The sequence below is a fragment of the Dasypus novemcinctus genome, chromosome 9 (assembly GCF_030445035.2).
Source record: "Dasypus novemcinctus isolate mDasNov1 chromosome 9, mDasNov1.1.hap2, whole genome shotgun sequence".
Taxonomy (NCBI): Eukaryota; Metazoa; Chordata; class Mammalia; order Cingulata; family Dasypodidae; genus Dasypus; species Dasypus novemcinctus.
Genome location: NC_080681.1, coordinates 124557362 through 124573436, shown reverse-complemented (window position 1 = coordinate 124573436; position 16075 = coordinate 124557362). Strand labels below are relative to the sequence as shown.

Here is a 16075-nt window from a genome sequence, read left to right as displayed (position 1 = left end):
AACTACTTAGCCCCAGTTCAATGGGTCAATTCTCTCCAGAATCAATTTTCAGATAGAAAGTCATTTAAAAATCAGGAAAGGATTAGTTTGTTTGATTTTGGTTGTACATGGGATGGTTGTGTCATGTGAGGCCAAAGTATACCTTGATACCGCTATTTTGAGATTAAGTATGGTTTAAAGCCAAGTGTATGGGTGCCAGGTTGACAAGAGATAGACTGTTAAGGCTTTGTGATGTATCAGCTTGACTAGAGGCCCAGTTATTTAATCAAATACTTACCTAGTTTCAGTTTCTGGTGCCTCCTCAAGAGAAGATGAGCAGACACAGAGGTCAGTGACCACAAGAGATTTAAAATAAACCTTTAAAAAAAATTTTTTGTGTGCCTGCTTCTAGCTTGGACCCCCTGTTCTGACCTACCTTCTGCTAACGGATGCTCTAAGTCACCCTCTCACTTCTTGCCTCTAATCTGGCAGGTGTACTCCCCCCTTGCAATGCCTGGAATACCACAGTATAAGGATGACGGACTCATAGCAGTGACATACGAACCTGGACTCCTAGTACAGACACACACACATGGTATTCTATGGTCACTGAGGCCTTTTATTTTGTACACAGAATCACTGGGGTCCTTCCTGTGGCTACCTCGGGGATGACACTGTATGTGTTTGTGGCCAGACACTCAGTGGGAAGCAAGCTGAGAAAAATAATGATTTGGGCCAATCACATGATCACAAAGCTACGTTTCCACCAGGGTTCCAGATGGTCAGGCTTGGTTTCTGCAGCCGTTCTATGAAGCAGCGAGAACATCACAGGGTGGGAAGGGAGTTAACTACCAGAGGCCCCTGCCAGGCCTGGCATGCAGCCTTGAGCTGCCCGTGTTCACACCAGGCAAGGACTTGTTTGTGAAGGGCTCAGGGGCCCATCTTACTTGGCTAGGGGGTTTCGGAACTGCCTGCCAGCAAACTTAGCCTTGCTGCCCAGCTCCTCTTCAATTCTTCAGAAGAAAAAAGGAAGAGAGCAATCAATTTTTCCATGTAGTCAGTTTTCCCCACCCACATTCCCACCCCCTCCCGGAAGCTACAAACCCAGCACTCTGCCAGTTTGTCCTACCCCTGTGCTTCTCTGAGCTGCCAAAAACAGAGCAACACTTGTGCCCCTCACCCTCAATGTGCCCTGCAGGTCATCCACCCACCATCCCTTCTCTTCTCTACTCCAAGGACAAAAATATGCAATGTCAAGATTGTGATTTCTCAGAATCAAAAAACCCTACTCCTTTTTTTGGTATGGGGAAGACAATGCATGAACCCTGGTTGGATCTCAATGACAAAAAAAAAAAAAAAAAGTAAGTATTTTGAGACCACTGCAGATCGAAAAGACTTGGTGTTAATACCATGGAATTACTATTAATTTTGGGCAATATAATATATAACAGTGAGGTGACTGCTATTAAAAAAAAGTCTATTGAGAAAAATATTTACTCAAGTATTTACAGATGAAATCATAAGATGTTTAAGATGTCTAGAATTTAAAATGCTTAAAATTCCCCAGCAAAAAAACACAACTGTGGAGTTGAAAAGATAAACAATGTTTTAAAAAAAAAAAGTTAACAATGAGCGAATGGATGTGACTCAAGCAGCTGAATGCCTACCTCCTATAAAAACAAAAACAAGCAGCTAATCAACTCAGGGAAGCTCATTGACTAAGTGCTGATTTCCCACACAGGAGGTTCTGGGTTCAATTTCCAGCCCCCAGTACCTCAAAAAAAAAAAATCACAAAAAACCGAAACAAAACACACAAAACAAATGAGAAACAGAAACAATGAACGAATTTTGGTAACTTCTTGTCTCTGGGTGATGGGCACAAAGACTACTTTTTTGTAGGCTCAAATGTTTCCAGAATAGGTTTTTTCCCCCAAGGTGAACTTATGAATGGACGTTCCTTCCCTTGCCTCCCTATGCCCAAGGGCTTCCCAAGGACACACCAAGGAGGAAAGGGGGAGCAGACACCCCTGGCACAATGGAGAGAAGCCTGTCTGTCGTCCACAAAACAAGGACACTAAACTAGATAAACACTAAAAAGAAAAAAAAAAAGATAACCACTAAGCTGCTTTGAGCTCTACCCGTGCTAATGATTAAGGTGCTTAAAGGGGATTCTTCGCTCTCCACCAGAAGGTGGCAGTATCGTACAGAACAGGGGCCTGCTTCTGGAAAAGGATCCAGAGAAGGCTTGCTTGGGGCAGTGAGATCTGTCTAACTGCTCAGGATCAGGGTCTGCCCCACCCTGCAGGAGGCCAAGTACAAAGCAGCCCCACCTGCCCACCCACTCAGTTACTAAGTGCATTTCCTTTACCTGAGGAGCTGGTTGTACTTGGCCAAGCGCTCAGACCGGCAAGGTGCACCTGTCTTGATCTGCAAGGAGGGGAAAAAGGGCCACATTTGCTTGTATCTTTCCAGCAAGAGGAAGGGTGATGACAGAGAACTAGAGGTCTCTGACTCCAGGAAGGAGTGGGTATAAAAAGGGCGTCTATTACCGTCCCCGTTCAGGCTCATAAACCCTGGCAGTTATGTGGGGAATAGCAGCAAGGAAAGTTGTGTCCTGAGGGGCTGAGCGCACTCACCTGCCCAGTGCAGAGCCCCACCACCAGGTCGGCAATGAAGGTGTCTTCAGTCTCCCCGGAGCGGTGCGACACCATGACGCCCCAGCCATTGGACTGGGCCAGCTTGCACCTGGAAGCAAAAGCCGACAACGTGACTGCCCAGCCCCAGTACTGCAGCCTCTCCTGCCAAGCACTGGGAACCAGGATGGTGACCTGGGCAACCAGAGAAACTCTCCTGACACCATCATGCCTGGGAGGAGGTCTGTGGGGGGTCAGGAGCCAGCAGGGGCAGGCGATGGCAGCTAAAGCTCCTGGGCCTTAGGAAATCACCAGCAAGGGCCAGACTACACCAGGGACCTCCCCTAGCCCTCTAGTCCTGTTGTGAAAACAGGGTTCAGTCTCCTTTGAGGGGAGAGCCTGGTCTGTCAGAACTGGCCACGATCAGGCCGTAGGCGTTCAATGCCCACCCCTTAAGTTCCAGGCTGCAACCTCCCTGCCACCTGGATGCTTTCGGTCCCAGCCAGCAGGACCACCCAGTACCCGGGTTCTAGGACGACAGTGCACTTGAGAGGGCACTTACGCCTGCAGGGACTCAGTCACGGAGCCAATCTGGTTCACTTTGAGCAAGAGGCAGTTGCACGACTTCTCATTCACGGCCTTGGCAATCCGCTTTGGGTTGGTCACCGTGAGGTCATCTCCCACCACCTGGATTCCAGCACTGGCAGTAAAATTCTTCCACGCTTCCCAGTCATCCTGGTCGAAGGGATCTTCAATTGACACCACTGAGGAAAGGAGAGATGCGGACCATCAGGGTGGCCCTTCAGGCCTGATGACCAATGCGCAAAGCCTTATCTCCCCTTCTTGACACACCCCTCCCACGCAGGATGCTAAAGGTTCCCTAACTCGTCCCTGGGGAAACACACTGCCCTGGTGACCTGCTCCCATAGCAGGGCACAAAAGTCACCTTCAGTGCATGTTTTTAAAAGGGATGCTTAATTCTACAGGGTGGTTAGAGTTTAGTGCCACTGACAACGGAAGAACCTGAATCTAAATACTGGCTAAACCTGGACTGAGTTACTTAGCACCATTTGCTGGGTGCCCTTGGGCAAGTTATGAAAATGCTTGCATCTCCATTTCCTCCCATACGAAGAGGCAGGAACAGCCACTCTGTAGGCATGAACGCATGCCAGCACCCAGCACCCAGCTCTCACAAGCTCAGGCTTGGCTTCCTCACCCTTGAACAGAGCTCAGACTGCATTCTACTAGGTTGGGACAGTGACTGAAAGGTATGGGTACTTTGTAAAACAACTTATCCAATGATGTCACTACTGGCACCTGAAGAACAATCCTGAGACTCCTTGGACAAGCTCCCACTGGAAGCTGGGGCACCTCTGGAGGACTCACCTGGGTAGTCCTTGATGAAGGATTTGTACAGGTCTGCCAGTTTGTCAGGAGTGATGTGCCTGCTGGGATCATCAGGAGACTTGAAGTCCAGGTCATATTTCCCAGACTTGAAGAACTCAGAGGCAGCCACATCCATGCCAATCACCACCTTGTCAGTGTAGCCAGCTTTCCCAATTGCACTCTTAATCAGATCCAGGGCTGGAAAGACATGGCAGTGACAAGTTTAGAAAGCAGGAAGGTAAAGGAAAAGTTCTCTTTAAAGGCAGCCAAATGGGGGGATTAACAGGAAGACGAAAGATGCTCTGGTCCAAACATCAGTTCTGACAACTCCAGTTACTTTGTTTTGCTTTGGGGCAAGAAACCATTGCTCATGGTCCTCAGTCCACCACTCAGCAGGCGACAGTTTTCCTCGCTGACAAACTGTGCCCAAATTTAGTGCCCAGAACAGCTGTGCTGGCCAAGATACAGTTACAGTGACCAGCTGAGATCAGCTGTCCCCAGGAAGTGGCTTTAAATAGAGCAAAGCAAGCCCAGAAGGTGAGGCCTGGATGGCGAAAGCCTAGCCCTCCAAGTCTGCCTTACATGGAGCACTTGCTGCCTGAGTGGCAGCTGCCGCTGGGCCTGCTCCTGCTCCAAACCAGAGATTTCCAAAGGATTGGATCAAACCACATGAAAGTACTTTTCAGGAAAGGCCCAAGCACCACCAATTTCAAACGATTGAACCAAATAGTAGGAGTATGCTTTTTTTCCTTAGTTGCCCTTTAAGGGACAATATTTTTCCTTCTGAAACAAAAAATTCAGCAGTTGACTCATGTCCTATGACTTTCTCTATTCAATCTCAAATTCTCTGCTTAAGACTTTAAAGGGGAAAAAAAAGAGCCCGTTTAAGCGTTACTGTAATTGAGTTAACCAAAACAGTAACTGATCACAGCCCTGAACCTTTGTTTCTCTTTACAGAGCAGATCTCAAAACTTCCCCATTGGAAGTTGGAGCAAAAATAGTAAGCAAAATAAATCGCCTCTCTATATCCCCAATAGCAAATTGAGCCAGTCAGAAGTGAAATTCGTCACTCTTTAAAAACAAAGTGAGCCACCCACTTCCCTCCTCCAAGTCCTGTGGAAGGACCATCTAGAGTGGGCGACAGAGCTGCAGGCTGGCAGGGCTCGGGGACCCCGTTTAGAGCAGGTACCTTCTTTATTCTCCAGGATATTAGGAGCAAAGCCTCCTTCATCTCCCACATTGGTGGCGTCTTTCCCGTACTTCTCCTTGATGACATTCTTCAGGTTGTGGTAAACCTCCGCTCCGATGCGCATGGCCTCCCTGAAGTTCGCTGCGCCAACGGGGAGGATCATGAACTCCTGCATGGCCAGCTTGTTACCAGCGTGAGAGCCACCGTTGATCACGTTGAAAGCCTGGCAGAGCAGAGGGGAGAAGGTATGGCACCTGGCCCAGGGTCACCCACAGAACAGTAAGGATCAGTTTTCGGAAGAGCACCATCAAGGCCAGGTGTGGCCATCAAGTGCTCACCAGGTCTCTCCTGGTAACTGTAATGTTTATCACCCTAAGTGCTTAGCCACCATCTCTGCTAATGACCTAAGGGTGGTATGCCCAGGCAAGTCCAGTCACCTGCTGACACGCTCAGAAGGGGCAGAGGAGCTGTTTCAGGCTGGGACCTCCAGAGTCTGCCCTTCTCTGAGCCGGGCAAGTCAAAGGTTGAAGAGAAGAGGGTGTGGGGGGTCTCAGGTCCCCATCTAACATCTCCCACCCCAGTGTGACCATCTGAAGCTTTTTGTGGACCCCAGAAAATATCATGTTCTTGGAACTAATCTATTCCTGTGGATGTGGGACTCTTTGATGGCACTTGATTCAGCTGAGGGGGCCTCTGCTGGATTGTTTCAGCGAGGCATAACCCAGGGTGGTTGGTCCTCTTGCTGGAGTCCTTTATAAACGGAGGACTGAACACAGACACACAGAGGAAAAGCAGCAGAGATAGAAACCCTGAGAGGCTGGAAGAGAGGGGGAGACATGAGCCCTATGTCTCGTCACATGCAGCTGAGTTTGAGGAGAAAGAGGCAAGCCTGGAGGACGAGGCAGAGACCCACACAGGCAAAACCACGACAGGAGAGCCAGCAGCTGACCTCTGGTGAGAGAGCATCACTGATGATGCCTTGGATTTGCACATTTTCATATCTCCTGGGAACTATTAAGCACTTTTTTTTCCTTTTAAGTTACTGAACCCAAGACTTTGTATCTGGGAAGCTGGTACTCAACCATAGCTCCCCAGAACTGTAAGCTTTTAACCTAATAAACCCCATTTTAAAAACTAACCCATTTCTGGAATATTCTCCCAGCAGCTTTTAGCAAACCTTAAGACAGCAAGTTTAAATGAGCAACTCACGGGAACTGGCAGGATGACTTCAGAATTGCCAGCCAAGTCAGCAACGTGACGGTACAGGGGAACCCCCTTCTCCACAGCCCCAGCCTTGCAGACGGCAAGGGATACTCCCAGAATGGCGTTCGCACCAAACTTAGCTAGAATAGAACCGAAGAGTTAAATCCAGGTGTTCCTAATTGCCCCCCTTTCTCCTGCCACCTCTCCTGGAAGTGCCACACACTGTGCTGTACCTTTGATTCCATTGGGAACTTTCGCCCTCTTCATGTTTCACTTTCTACGTTCAAACTAGAAATGCCAACTCAATTCCATGCGGGCCCACCCTGTTTTGACCCCTATGAGAAAGCCCCTCCTATGGTCAATGGAACTATCACCCATTCTATAAACTGATACAAAAGGCAAACCTCTTTTGAGCAACCCCTTAAACAAGCTTCTGTCATTTGCCTGACTTCCTGACATTTAAAAATGTGATTAAGGCGAGGCAAAGAAACTGGAAGGGTCCACAGACTGCCATTTAGTTCTTCTTTAGGGATTACATGACCTTTTCCAGAATTTTTTTTTTAAAAAGCCTTGAGGAAATTCCAAAATCCTTGGCAAAAACTCCCTCAGGTCACTCACATTTATTTTCAGTTCCATCCATCTCTATCATCAGTTTGTCGATCTTCTCCTGTTCCACGACATTCAGTTTCTACAAGGAGAGAGAAGATAAGCCCCCTGGGAGGGAAATGGCATACCCATTCCTAATTAGTACCTGTCCTGGAATCTATAAACCCTGTCAACCGCATGACGTCAAAGCCAGCTCTGTGCATATGCTTGTTTTTATAGGCGTAAAAGGGAAAAATGAAAACAATGGGAGACACACAAAACTGCCTTGACTTGCTTTCGCAGCATTAGGTGCTTTTCCAAGCAGCAGGGAGCCAACAATGAAATATAATTAAACGATGGAATAAACAGTCCTTGAGATTATTCTGTGTAGGAAAAGCAGAATCTTATTATAATTATACAAAAACAAAACTTGTGGTACATATTCTAGAATGCATTACTACTTTTTGGGCAATAAATGAAAGTATTATTCATACAGATGAGTTACGCCTTTCAAAGCAGGCTACACTGCCGTCTTTGACTGTCCTTCACACTGGCAAATCTGTCCAAGTAGTCAAAAACAATTTAGCAAAATGTTGGATAGAAATCAGTGTTTTTGGTGAAACATACATAATACCAGTGTTAGTCTTGAAAACAGTTAAAAAAGTAAATTTCCCCAACACTCCATTATTTTATAAATGATGTGCTCAATAGAAAAACTAAAATGTGAAAATTTTTTATCACCACTACACCATGTTGGCAATTTGGTATCTTTGCTTTTTAGATAAGGCATCACTGGAAGAGGTAAGCGGTCACCTAAGCAGGTGACTTCAGAGGCCAAGCCTCATTAACAGTTAAAAGCAGAAATATGTTTCCCTAAAGGGGAAAAAAAAAAGTCAACGAAAGCCCAACTCATGACATCAGTCATGCCGTGTAAGGTACGAAGACCCAAGAAAGTGGTACGTGTGGCGGCACCCAGGATCAATGAGAGAACCACCAAGGTCAGGTTAAGAGGGGGACAATTGAGGCTCTCATCTGGCGGTTGGTAGCCCAAGGGGCAAGGAGACTAGACAGATGCAGGGAGGACAGAGGTGGGGATTGGAGCTGTGTCTCGAACTACACTGGCCCCCCTCTTCCCTTCTGCGGAAGCCCCACAGGAGTTCTAGAGGGAGGTGCCATAGGAGAATAAATGGGACAAAAAAAATGGCCAAGCAGGTAGGGCTGCCCCGTCTCCCAGCTCTACTTCAATGGCAGCAGCACTGCTCTTACCTGTTTGACACTAACATTCCAACTAAGATTTAATGTTTCTGATGTTAAAGTCAGTGAAAACAGAGTAAATCTCTACAGTTAATGAAAAATGAGTTGGTCACCACAGGTACTGAACTCCAACTCCCTGAGAGCTGGACTCTTAAAGCTTTTAGATCTTCATTTCCCAAAGGGCTAGATGGCTGGAGGTGAGAATTGAGGCTTGGGACAGTCTCCCATGCCAACTCTGACCGACTCCATGCACGATTAGACATGGACACACAAGCAGAGGGCAGGTTAGAAGAGACCCAATCTTTCTCATGCTTTGTCAGGGAATCCAGTCGGCTTCTTTAGCTCTCAGAATAAGCTCTTTGGTAAATAAAAAAGCCCACTGAGCTGGGCGATGCTTTAACCACATTAATGTACATTAGTTACCAGGAGGGAAGGCTCCTACCTTGCTAACCAGGGCAGGCCCAATAGTTTTATTGATGTGCTCAACAGCCTTTGAGACACCTAGAAGGAACAATCAAATCAAATTACTGAGGTTAAGAAACAGGCTTGAGCAGCACTGCAGGAGAGAACACTGATGACACTAGTTCAGATATCCAGAAGCCCACCAGAAGAACTCCAGGGGCCCCTCCTGACAATCCCCTTCCCCCTGCCCCCCACAGAATCAAGGACTTTCTGGCCCAGTCTGAGTGCTCTTACCAAGGACCCCAAAGGATTAGAGCCAAGCATAGAGCAACCCACAGAATGTCTGAAGGCAGGTTAGTCTGCAAGACCATGCACTGGAAGCCCAGCTGCAGCAACTGCAGGGCCAATGCGTTACCTGCGTGCACAAGGCTGGCGCCAGGAACTCGTTAATGTACTTAACAGGCCTGGAGACACCTGACCAGTTGAGAGGAATGGAGATAAAAAGACAGGCTCAGAAGAGAACTGGCTAGCAAGGAGAGAGAGAGAGAGAGAGAACAGGCGGGCAGGGCCAGATATTGCAGGCCCACGAGATCACCCCTTGATAAAGAGTTATTTCCTGAGCACTTATTACACTTATTACAACCAAGGCACAGCGCTGTCCCTCATGAGACCGGTATCCAGGAGGCAGTTAACACTGTAGGACGTGGACAGCTCTTTGCAGAACTAGATACTGCTTTTGCGTAGCCTCCTGCCCACATAAACGCTGACTCTAGCCCAGTGTTTCTCACCCTATTATTGCCCATCTCTTGAGCCTTTTGACTTTTTTGTAGTTGTCCCCACTCCAGGCAATTTTAACCCTACAAGTATACTGCATGCTATAATATTTTAAGATTTTTTTGGTCTCCACTCATTAAGAATCAGGCCCCTCACCCCCCAATAGGTCCTATCTGTAGAGGTAAAAGTTGCAAAAAGCCTATCAAGTCAATGTGAAAACAAGACGACACTGGCTTTGCCACAGAGCACGACTTCGGTGAGTTTGTCAACAGGAGGGACCAATAGGTCACCCTTAAAGGATGAGAAAGCCCCTTGAAGGGGATGGTCTGAGGGGCCCAGGAGCCCCGAGTGGGGGGGAAGGCTCTTTAGTATTATTTGATAGTCCTCTTCTCAATCCTACGTTCTTCGGCCTAACCATGAAGCAGACATGAAGAACGGAGACAAACTGAGCAGGAACCAGCTTGACAGCTCTCGTCCCCGTGCTTCACGGACCGAGGCAGGTGACCCATGTATACCAGCTCCCCACAGAGCGCCAGAGGCCGGGGAAGCACAAGAACAGGGGCCACAGGCTGGGAGGTGGGCTGTGGGGCTGCCTCTCACCTTTTCCCATGTAGCGGGTCTTGTCATTGTCCCGGAGCTCGAGGGCCTCGTAGATTCCGGTAGAGGCCCCACTGGGCACAGCGGCTCTGAAGAGCCCTGGGTGTTGAGGGGGAGAAGGAAGCCAAGAGTGATGATTAAGAAAGAATTACAGCACATGCCCACGTTCCCTCTCCCACTTGCAGATGGCACCCACCCTCAGGAAACACTGCCACTTCCTTCTTCCAACAGGGGCCTCAAATAGTCTGTTCTTTCTGCCTTCCCCATCTTTCTCTAAAGAAAATGCTTTAGAGCAGCACTTCCCACACACATCATGCAGGATTTTGTTAAAAAATGCAGACCTGGGCCTGGGAGGCCTGTGTGCCAGCAGCAAGCCCGTAGGCCTCGAGCACGGCCGTAGAATACTAATATGTGAGCAACTGGGGTGGTGACTTCCAATTTTCCAGTAGCTATGTTTAAAAACTAACAGGGCAAATTTTATTTAACTCAATTCATCCAAAATAGCACCATTTCAATATGTAACAAATACAATTATTATGAGATATTTATTTAGAAGTTCTATTTTTTCATACGATGGCTTAAAAATCCAATATATATTTTAGACTCACAGCACATCGTAAGTTGGATTAGTCACATTAAGTGTCCAATAACTACTTTTTGTAGCTAGTGGTCATCATACAGCAGCCCAGCTCAGAACATGAAGTTCTCAGGGGTTTGAAATCAGACTGCCCGCTTTCAAGTCCTGAAAGTATTGGCCCAAATAGTTACAGGAAATCTCTGCAGCTCATTTGCTTCAACTTGGACAGTGATAAATGCTATTTTGTGGTTTTCCTGCACAATGAGAAGACTGAAAACAGGATAGAGTAGGGGGGAGAAGGAATAAAGACAAAAGGTGCAAAGTTTAATAATACTGGGACACAAGCACTAGAATGTGCAGTTATTATCTAGATACAGAAACCAGCCACCTGGTTAAGCCTATATGGTTTAAAAACGGTGAATCTCGGAGAAGGCATGGGGCAGGCGGTATCAAGACAGGTTTGCAGGGAAGCGGACTTGGCCCAATGGATAGGGCATCTGCCTACCTGCCAAATGGGAGGTCTAAGGTTCAAACCAGGGCCTCCCTAACCCATGTGGCGCTGGCCCATGCACAGTGCTGATGCGTGCAAGGAGTGCCCTGCCATGCAGGGGTGTCCCCTGCTAGGGGAGCCCCACGCGCAAGGAGTGCAACCCGTATGGAGAACCGCCCAGCACAAAAGAAAGCGCAGCCTGCCCAAGAAGAACATGCAGCGAATGGACACAGAGAGCAGACAACTGGGGGGGGGGGGGGGGGGGGCGGAAATAAAAATAAATCTTTAAAAAAAAAGAGAAAGGCTTGCAGATGTGTTGGGTATGAATGAATGATTTGGTATGTTGATGGTTTGTAAAGATGAGGAGAAAAGGGAAGGAAAATGAATGGATGGGGGAAATATAGATGAGTGGATGGGTAGGTGAATGGATGAATGAAACCCATGGTTAGATAGACGGATGTGGAAGAAAACAAGAAAAGTTTGCAGCTACCTAGTTACACAGACTAAGTAGGCAGCTTCCTGAAACTACTCTAAATTGTAAGGCATTTCCCCCATCTGAGCTATGTGAACAACTAGTGAGTATGGGATGTGAAGGCAAAAAGCAATGAGAAAAAAAAAGGAACCAGGTATTTGCATCAGGTGACCTGTTTGTACACTTGTGCCATTTGCAGCGATTGTATGTGATAAGCGGGACACACATTCTTCTTGAAATGCACCAGCTTCCTGTGTCCCCACCAGGCACTGGCCACCCAAAGAAGTTAAGAAAGGCTCTTAAGCAATCCATCTCTTCAGTTTTTTAATAAAAGGATTAAGACAAACAAAAGAGGAAGCTCCATTCAATTAAATTTCAAAATATTACCTTTAGTCATTTATAGTGGTTTCAGAGAAAATGTCTACTCTTCTCTCTAGGTTTAAGCATGATCCCCTCCGGAAAACCCCCTAATGTCTGTTTTTAAGTTCTACCGCTGACTAAGCAGGGCCCTACACAAGCCCACAGCACTAACCGGGAGACTTTTGGTGCCCATGAAGTCTAGACACCAGGATCCTCCTTTTCCTGAAGGAGTGGGGTGGGGCGGAGGCTGTGACTCACAGTGACTCGGTCCTGTGGGCACCACCAGTAGTTTTCCGCCTGAAGCTCCTTTTCCAACCTTGCCTGCTCTGTCCATTTTAAAATGGTAGAGACATTGGGGGATAAAACAGAGCTACCCAGAGACCAATTTTTCTTCTTTAATAAAAGGGGACAAGTTTGAAGAGTCCCCATTCTCTTCTTTTCTCATGTGGGAAAACTCTTGGGGAGATTTACAGCCAGCAAAGTTAAAAGCTTGTGGTTCTCCCAAAGCCCCACATGATTTCTGGAAACAAAGGAAAGAATACTGTATTTACTACACTTGTTCAGACTCCCCTCATCTCTTTCCTTATCAAGGGAGAAAGATCCTATCAGATCACATCTGCATATTTGGCACAGGCGGTGACTAGGTGAAGGGACCTTTCCAGGGTAAGGTCTCTCCTTCGTTCCTACAGCAGGGACCCAGGGCCCCCGGGGGCTATGCTGTAACCACCAAGCAGCAGCAAGTCAAGGACTCGTGTCACAAGTTCCCCATCTCACACCAGAAACCACAACCTACCACAACCTACCGGAGTGTAGAGCAAAAAGGAAAGTTTTACATTAACAAGATTTTCTTTTGCCTAAGGCTCTCCTGTTTTTAAAAAGGAACATGGTGGATGGAACAATAGAAACACAGATGGCACATACCTTTTGGGGTGAAGAGATCAACCTCAACGGTGGGATTTCCACGAGAGTCGAAGATCTCTCTGGCAACGACCTTGAGAATAGACATGGTGGATTTCTGTGGGGGGAAGCAGAGTTTATACTTTCTGCAAACCATCATGCATACTCTACTCGTTACTTCAAGGATCACTTCCAAGGCTTCCTGGACCGGTTATCAGATATAGGAAGACTGGATGGAGTGGAAACAGTCTACTGGAAGCAGTAGGAATGGAACTTTAAAAAAAAAAAGGGGGGGGGGTTGTCCCCAACTTTGAGAGGCCTTACACGCCAGGTCAGGCCTCATTCCATAAGCAGAGAAAGCTGGAAGATGTGTGCGCCAGGGGAAACCAAATCCATGTGGAAAGATTAGCATGGTGACTGCATGCAGGATGGCTAGAGGAAAATGTCTGAAGCTGGTTTCATCAGCTAGTAAGGTTGCCATGGCAATGGAAAGGAACCTAGGCAAGACCAAAAGACAAAGAATGGACATGAAAGTTCAAAGATAAACCATGTAAAAACAGGGCAAAAAGAAAGGGGGAGGGAACAGGAGTAACCTCTAATTTATAGTGTCTCAATAGTGAACTTTGAGGCACGGAACCATATCAGCATCATCAGAGTACTAAATGCCACTGATTTTTACTTCAAAATCATTCATTCTGTCATTTCCTTTCAATTATAAGTTTGGGACCTGATTCATCATGTCCGAGGTAACAGTAGAGTGTTCACTTGGGGGCTTAAGATTGGAGTTTAGGAACATGTGCTCCTGGGCTCTGGGCTGGGATCTTGCCACCTTCTGGGTCTTTCAAATCTCAGTATGTGGTCTTCAGCAAGACAGATATATTAACTAGCATTTCTTCCAAAGGGCATTTTACCCACTAAAAAAGCTTAATATGACATGTTAGGATTTGTAAAAACAAAATTCTTTGACCACAGCATTCTGAGGGAAATATACCTAAAACAAAACCAAAAACAACCAAAAGGATGTGCCCCCAAAGAAAAAACTAATTCAACAAGTTAAGGCACTGAAGTGGATGAGAGGAAATAAGTTAGCATTCAGAAGCCATTATTTCACTGGGCTCCCTTCCAACATCTTCTCTGGAATGTTCTGAAGAAGTAAAAATGGCATGTATCTTTAGTTTTAAATTTTAAGTTTCAAAATTAAAGATACTGAAGTTATCTCCGTGGCTTTGCTTTTTAATTAACGGTGGAGTTTATTCATTAGCCAATAAAAAGGTATCCAGTTTTTATCTACTAGCTTCCAGCAAAGCAAACTGGTTTAAACGTATTTATTTTAAATCAACTTTGTGAAAAAAAAAATTACCTACAATAAAATGCACCCATTTCAAGCGTGCAGCTTAATGAATTTCGACGAATTATATACACCCACGTCCGTCAGCAGTCAATCTCCCAGGCAACCACAGCTTTCCTTCGTCACTGTAGATTTTAACCTTACTTTTAAGCACTAAGAGTGGTGCAGTATACAGTAAAGACCTAATTTTCTGTTTCATTTTAATGATACAGAACATAATCCAGTCAGTATGACGCGTTTGTAAATTTGGTTAACTGTTTTCCAAAGTAACGCAAGTTCAGGGAGCACAGGGCAGGACGGAGGCTGGTCTTAGAAGGCTGCTCAGCAAACCGCTCGGGGTCGCTTTTCATAGGGGTGGCCAGGCCCACGCGTGGCCCTCGCCGCCCAGAGGCCAGACCTCATTGCGGGCAGCTGCCAACAGGAAGCTCTTTCAAGATGCTTCCTTTGGGGCTTGGCTCGGGACCGGAACGCGGGTGGCCGGCCCCGCGGTGGGGGCAGCGCCTGCGTGGGCCGGGCATTTCAGTGCCCCCAAAAGCCCCTTCCTGCCGTTACGGTTCGGGGGATACGTATGGGCGCTCTCTACTTTCCACATGTTTTTTTCTGTAAACCTACAACTTCTCAAAAAAAAAAAAAAAAAAAGGTGCATCACGATCAAGTGGGGTACGCACTTTTTTAGACAATGGATATAAAATTCCTCTTTTAATACCGTTTCTTTGTCGGAGCTGGGAGCAGGGGGCCGCGGCTTCGAGGGCGTCTCCCTCCGCCTTAGGAAGGGCCTGGCTTTAGGACCACGAAGGCCGTTTTCTGCCCCAAAATCACCTTACTTGGCTGCCCCCGGATGCTCGCAGCCCCCACCCAGCTCCCAGCCCCGGAACGCCGCCCTCCCGCGCGCCCAGGAGCCGGGCGTCCCACAGGTGCGGCCCCGCGGGCTCCGTGCGGCCCGTGGCCCCTTGGGGGTCGGTCCTCGGGGTGCACCGAGAAGCTCGCCCGAGAGCGCGGGCCCTGCCCCGCGGTCCTTACCCGGACGCCGGGCCTCGTGGCCGATGGAAAGAGCGAAGGGACACCGGACACGAAGGGAGGCGGAGGCCGAGAGATTTGGGCGCGCCGCTGGCCCGGGTTCTTCTCCCCGCCGTCGCCCCGCCTCCGAGCCGCCCCGCAGCCCCGCCCCCTCCCGCCCCCGGGCCCGCCCCCCTCACGCCGCCTCGCCATTGGCCGAGCGCTCCGCCACTCGGGCCCTCGCCGGGAAGGGGCGGGACTAGGGGCTGAGGAGAAGCGTGGCGGGGGCCGTGAGGAACCCGACCCTCCAGTGAGCCCCGGGCCCCGCGGCCCCCGCTCCCGCCCCCACGCCGGGGCCCCTGAAGAGGGCGGGGATCTGTGGGGCCGGGGCGGGGACGACGCGGCGGGCATGAGGGCTCAGGACTCCGGCACGTACTGCGAGTCCCGCACGCACGCCGCGTACCTCCGACGCCGCACGACCTTGCCGATGACCTTCGCGGCGTCCCCTTTCCCGGCCCGCCCCAGAGCGCGGTGCGGGAGAGACCCGGTCGGCGTGGAAACGTTAAGCGGCCACGGGGCGCGGGCCCGACCCCCCCTTAGGGGGAGGGGCAGAGTGATGGGGGAGGGGGAGGCCCGCAGGGCCGCAGGCCTATGGCCACGTGCGCCCGCCTGCGCCTGCGCGCTGCGTCCCACGCCCCTGCGACCGCCAAGGTGACCCCGGAGTCCCTTTCATTTTGCGGCGTTGGTGGGACGTTGAGTGTCTCACCCAGGGAACGGAAGTGGAGATTCATTTATTAACAGCGTGCACTTCCTACGCGCCAGGCCCACGTCCCACGCGAGTTTCGTTTTCCAGCTGCTGTTCTTGATTTATCTTAAACAGAAGTTGTCATTTCTCCCATCTTTCCCATGCATAGGGTTGGATCAAACCCACC

The 16075-nt window shown here is 48.6% G+C and overlaps 1 protein-coding gene across 2 annotated transcripts; it reads right to left on the bottom strand.

Annotated features, from left to right (window-relative positions):
* Window positions 1-577: 577 nt before the first annotated feature.
* ENO1 (enolase 1) lies at window positions 578-15753 on the bottom strand. 2 transcript variants are annotated; one of them, XM_023583572.2, is made up of 12 exons: window positions 15607-15753; window positions 12824-12917; window positions 10007-10102; window positions 8673-8731; window positions 7010-7079; window positions 6398-6531; window positions 5189-5411; window positions 4000-4197; window positions 3176-3377; window positions 2617-2725; window positions 2349-2407; window positions 578-992 (listed from the first exon to the last, which is right to left on the bottom strand). In XM_023583572.2, exons 2-12 carry the CDS (start codon window positions 12906-12908, stop codon window positions 923-925), a joined length of 1305 nt encoding a protein of 434 aa, XP_023439340.1. In that variant the 5' UTR covers window positions 12909-12917; window positions 15607-15753; the 3' UTR covers window positions 578-922. The 2 variants fall into 2 exon arrangements, with proteins under 2 accessions (XP_023439340.1, XP_004449232.1); XM_004449175.5 differs by lacking the exon at window positions 15607-15753 and adding an exon at window positions 15168-15311.
* Window positions 15754-16075: the final 322 nt, after the last annotated feature.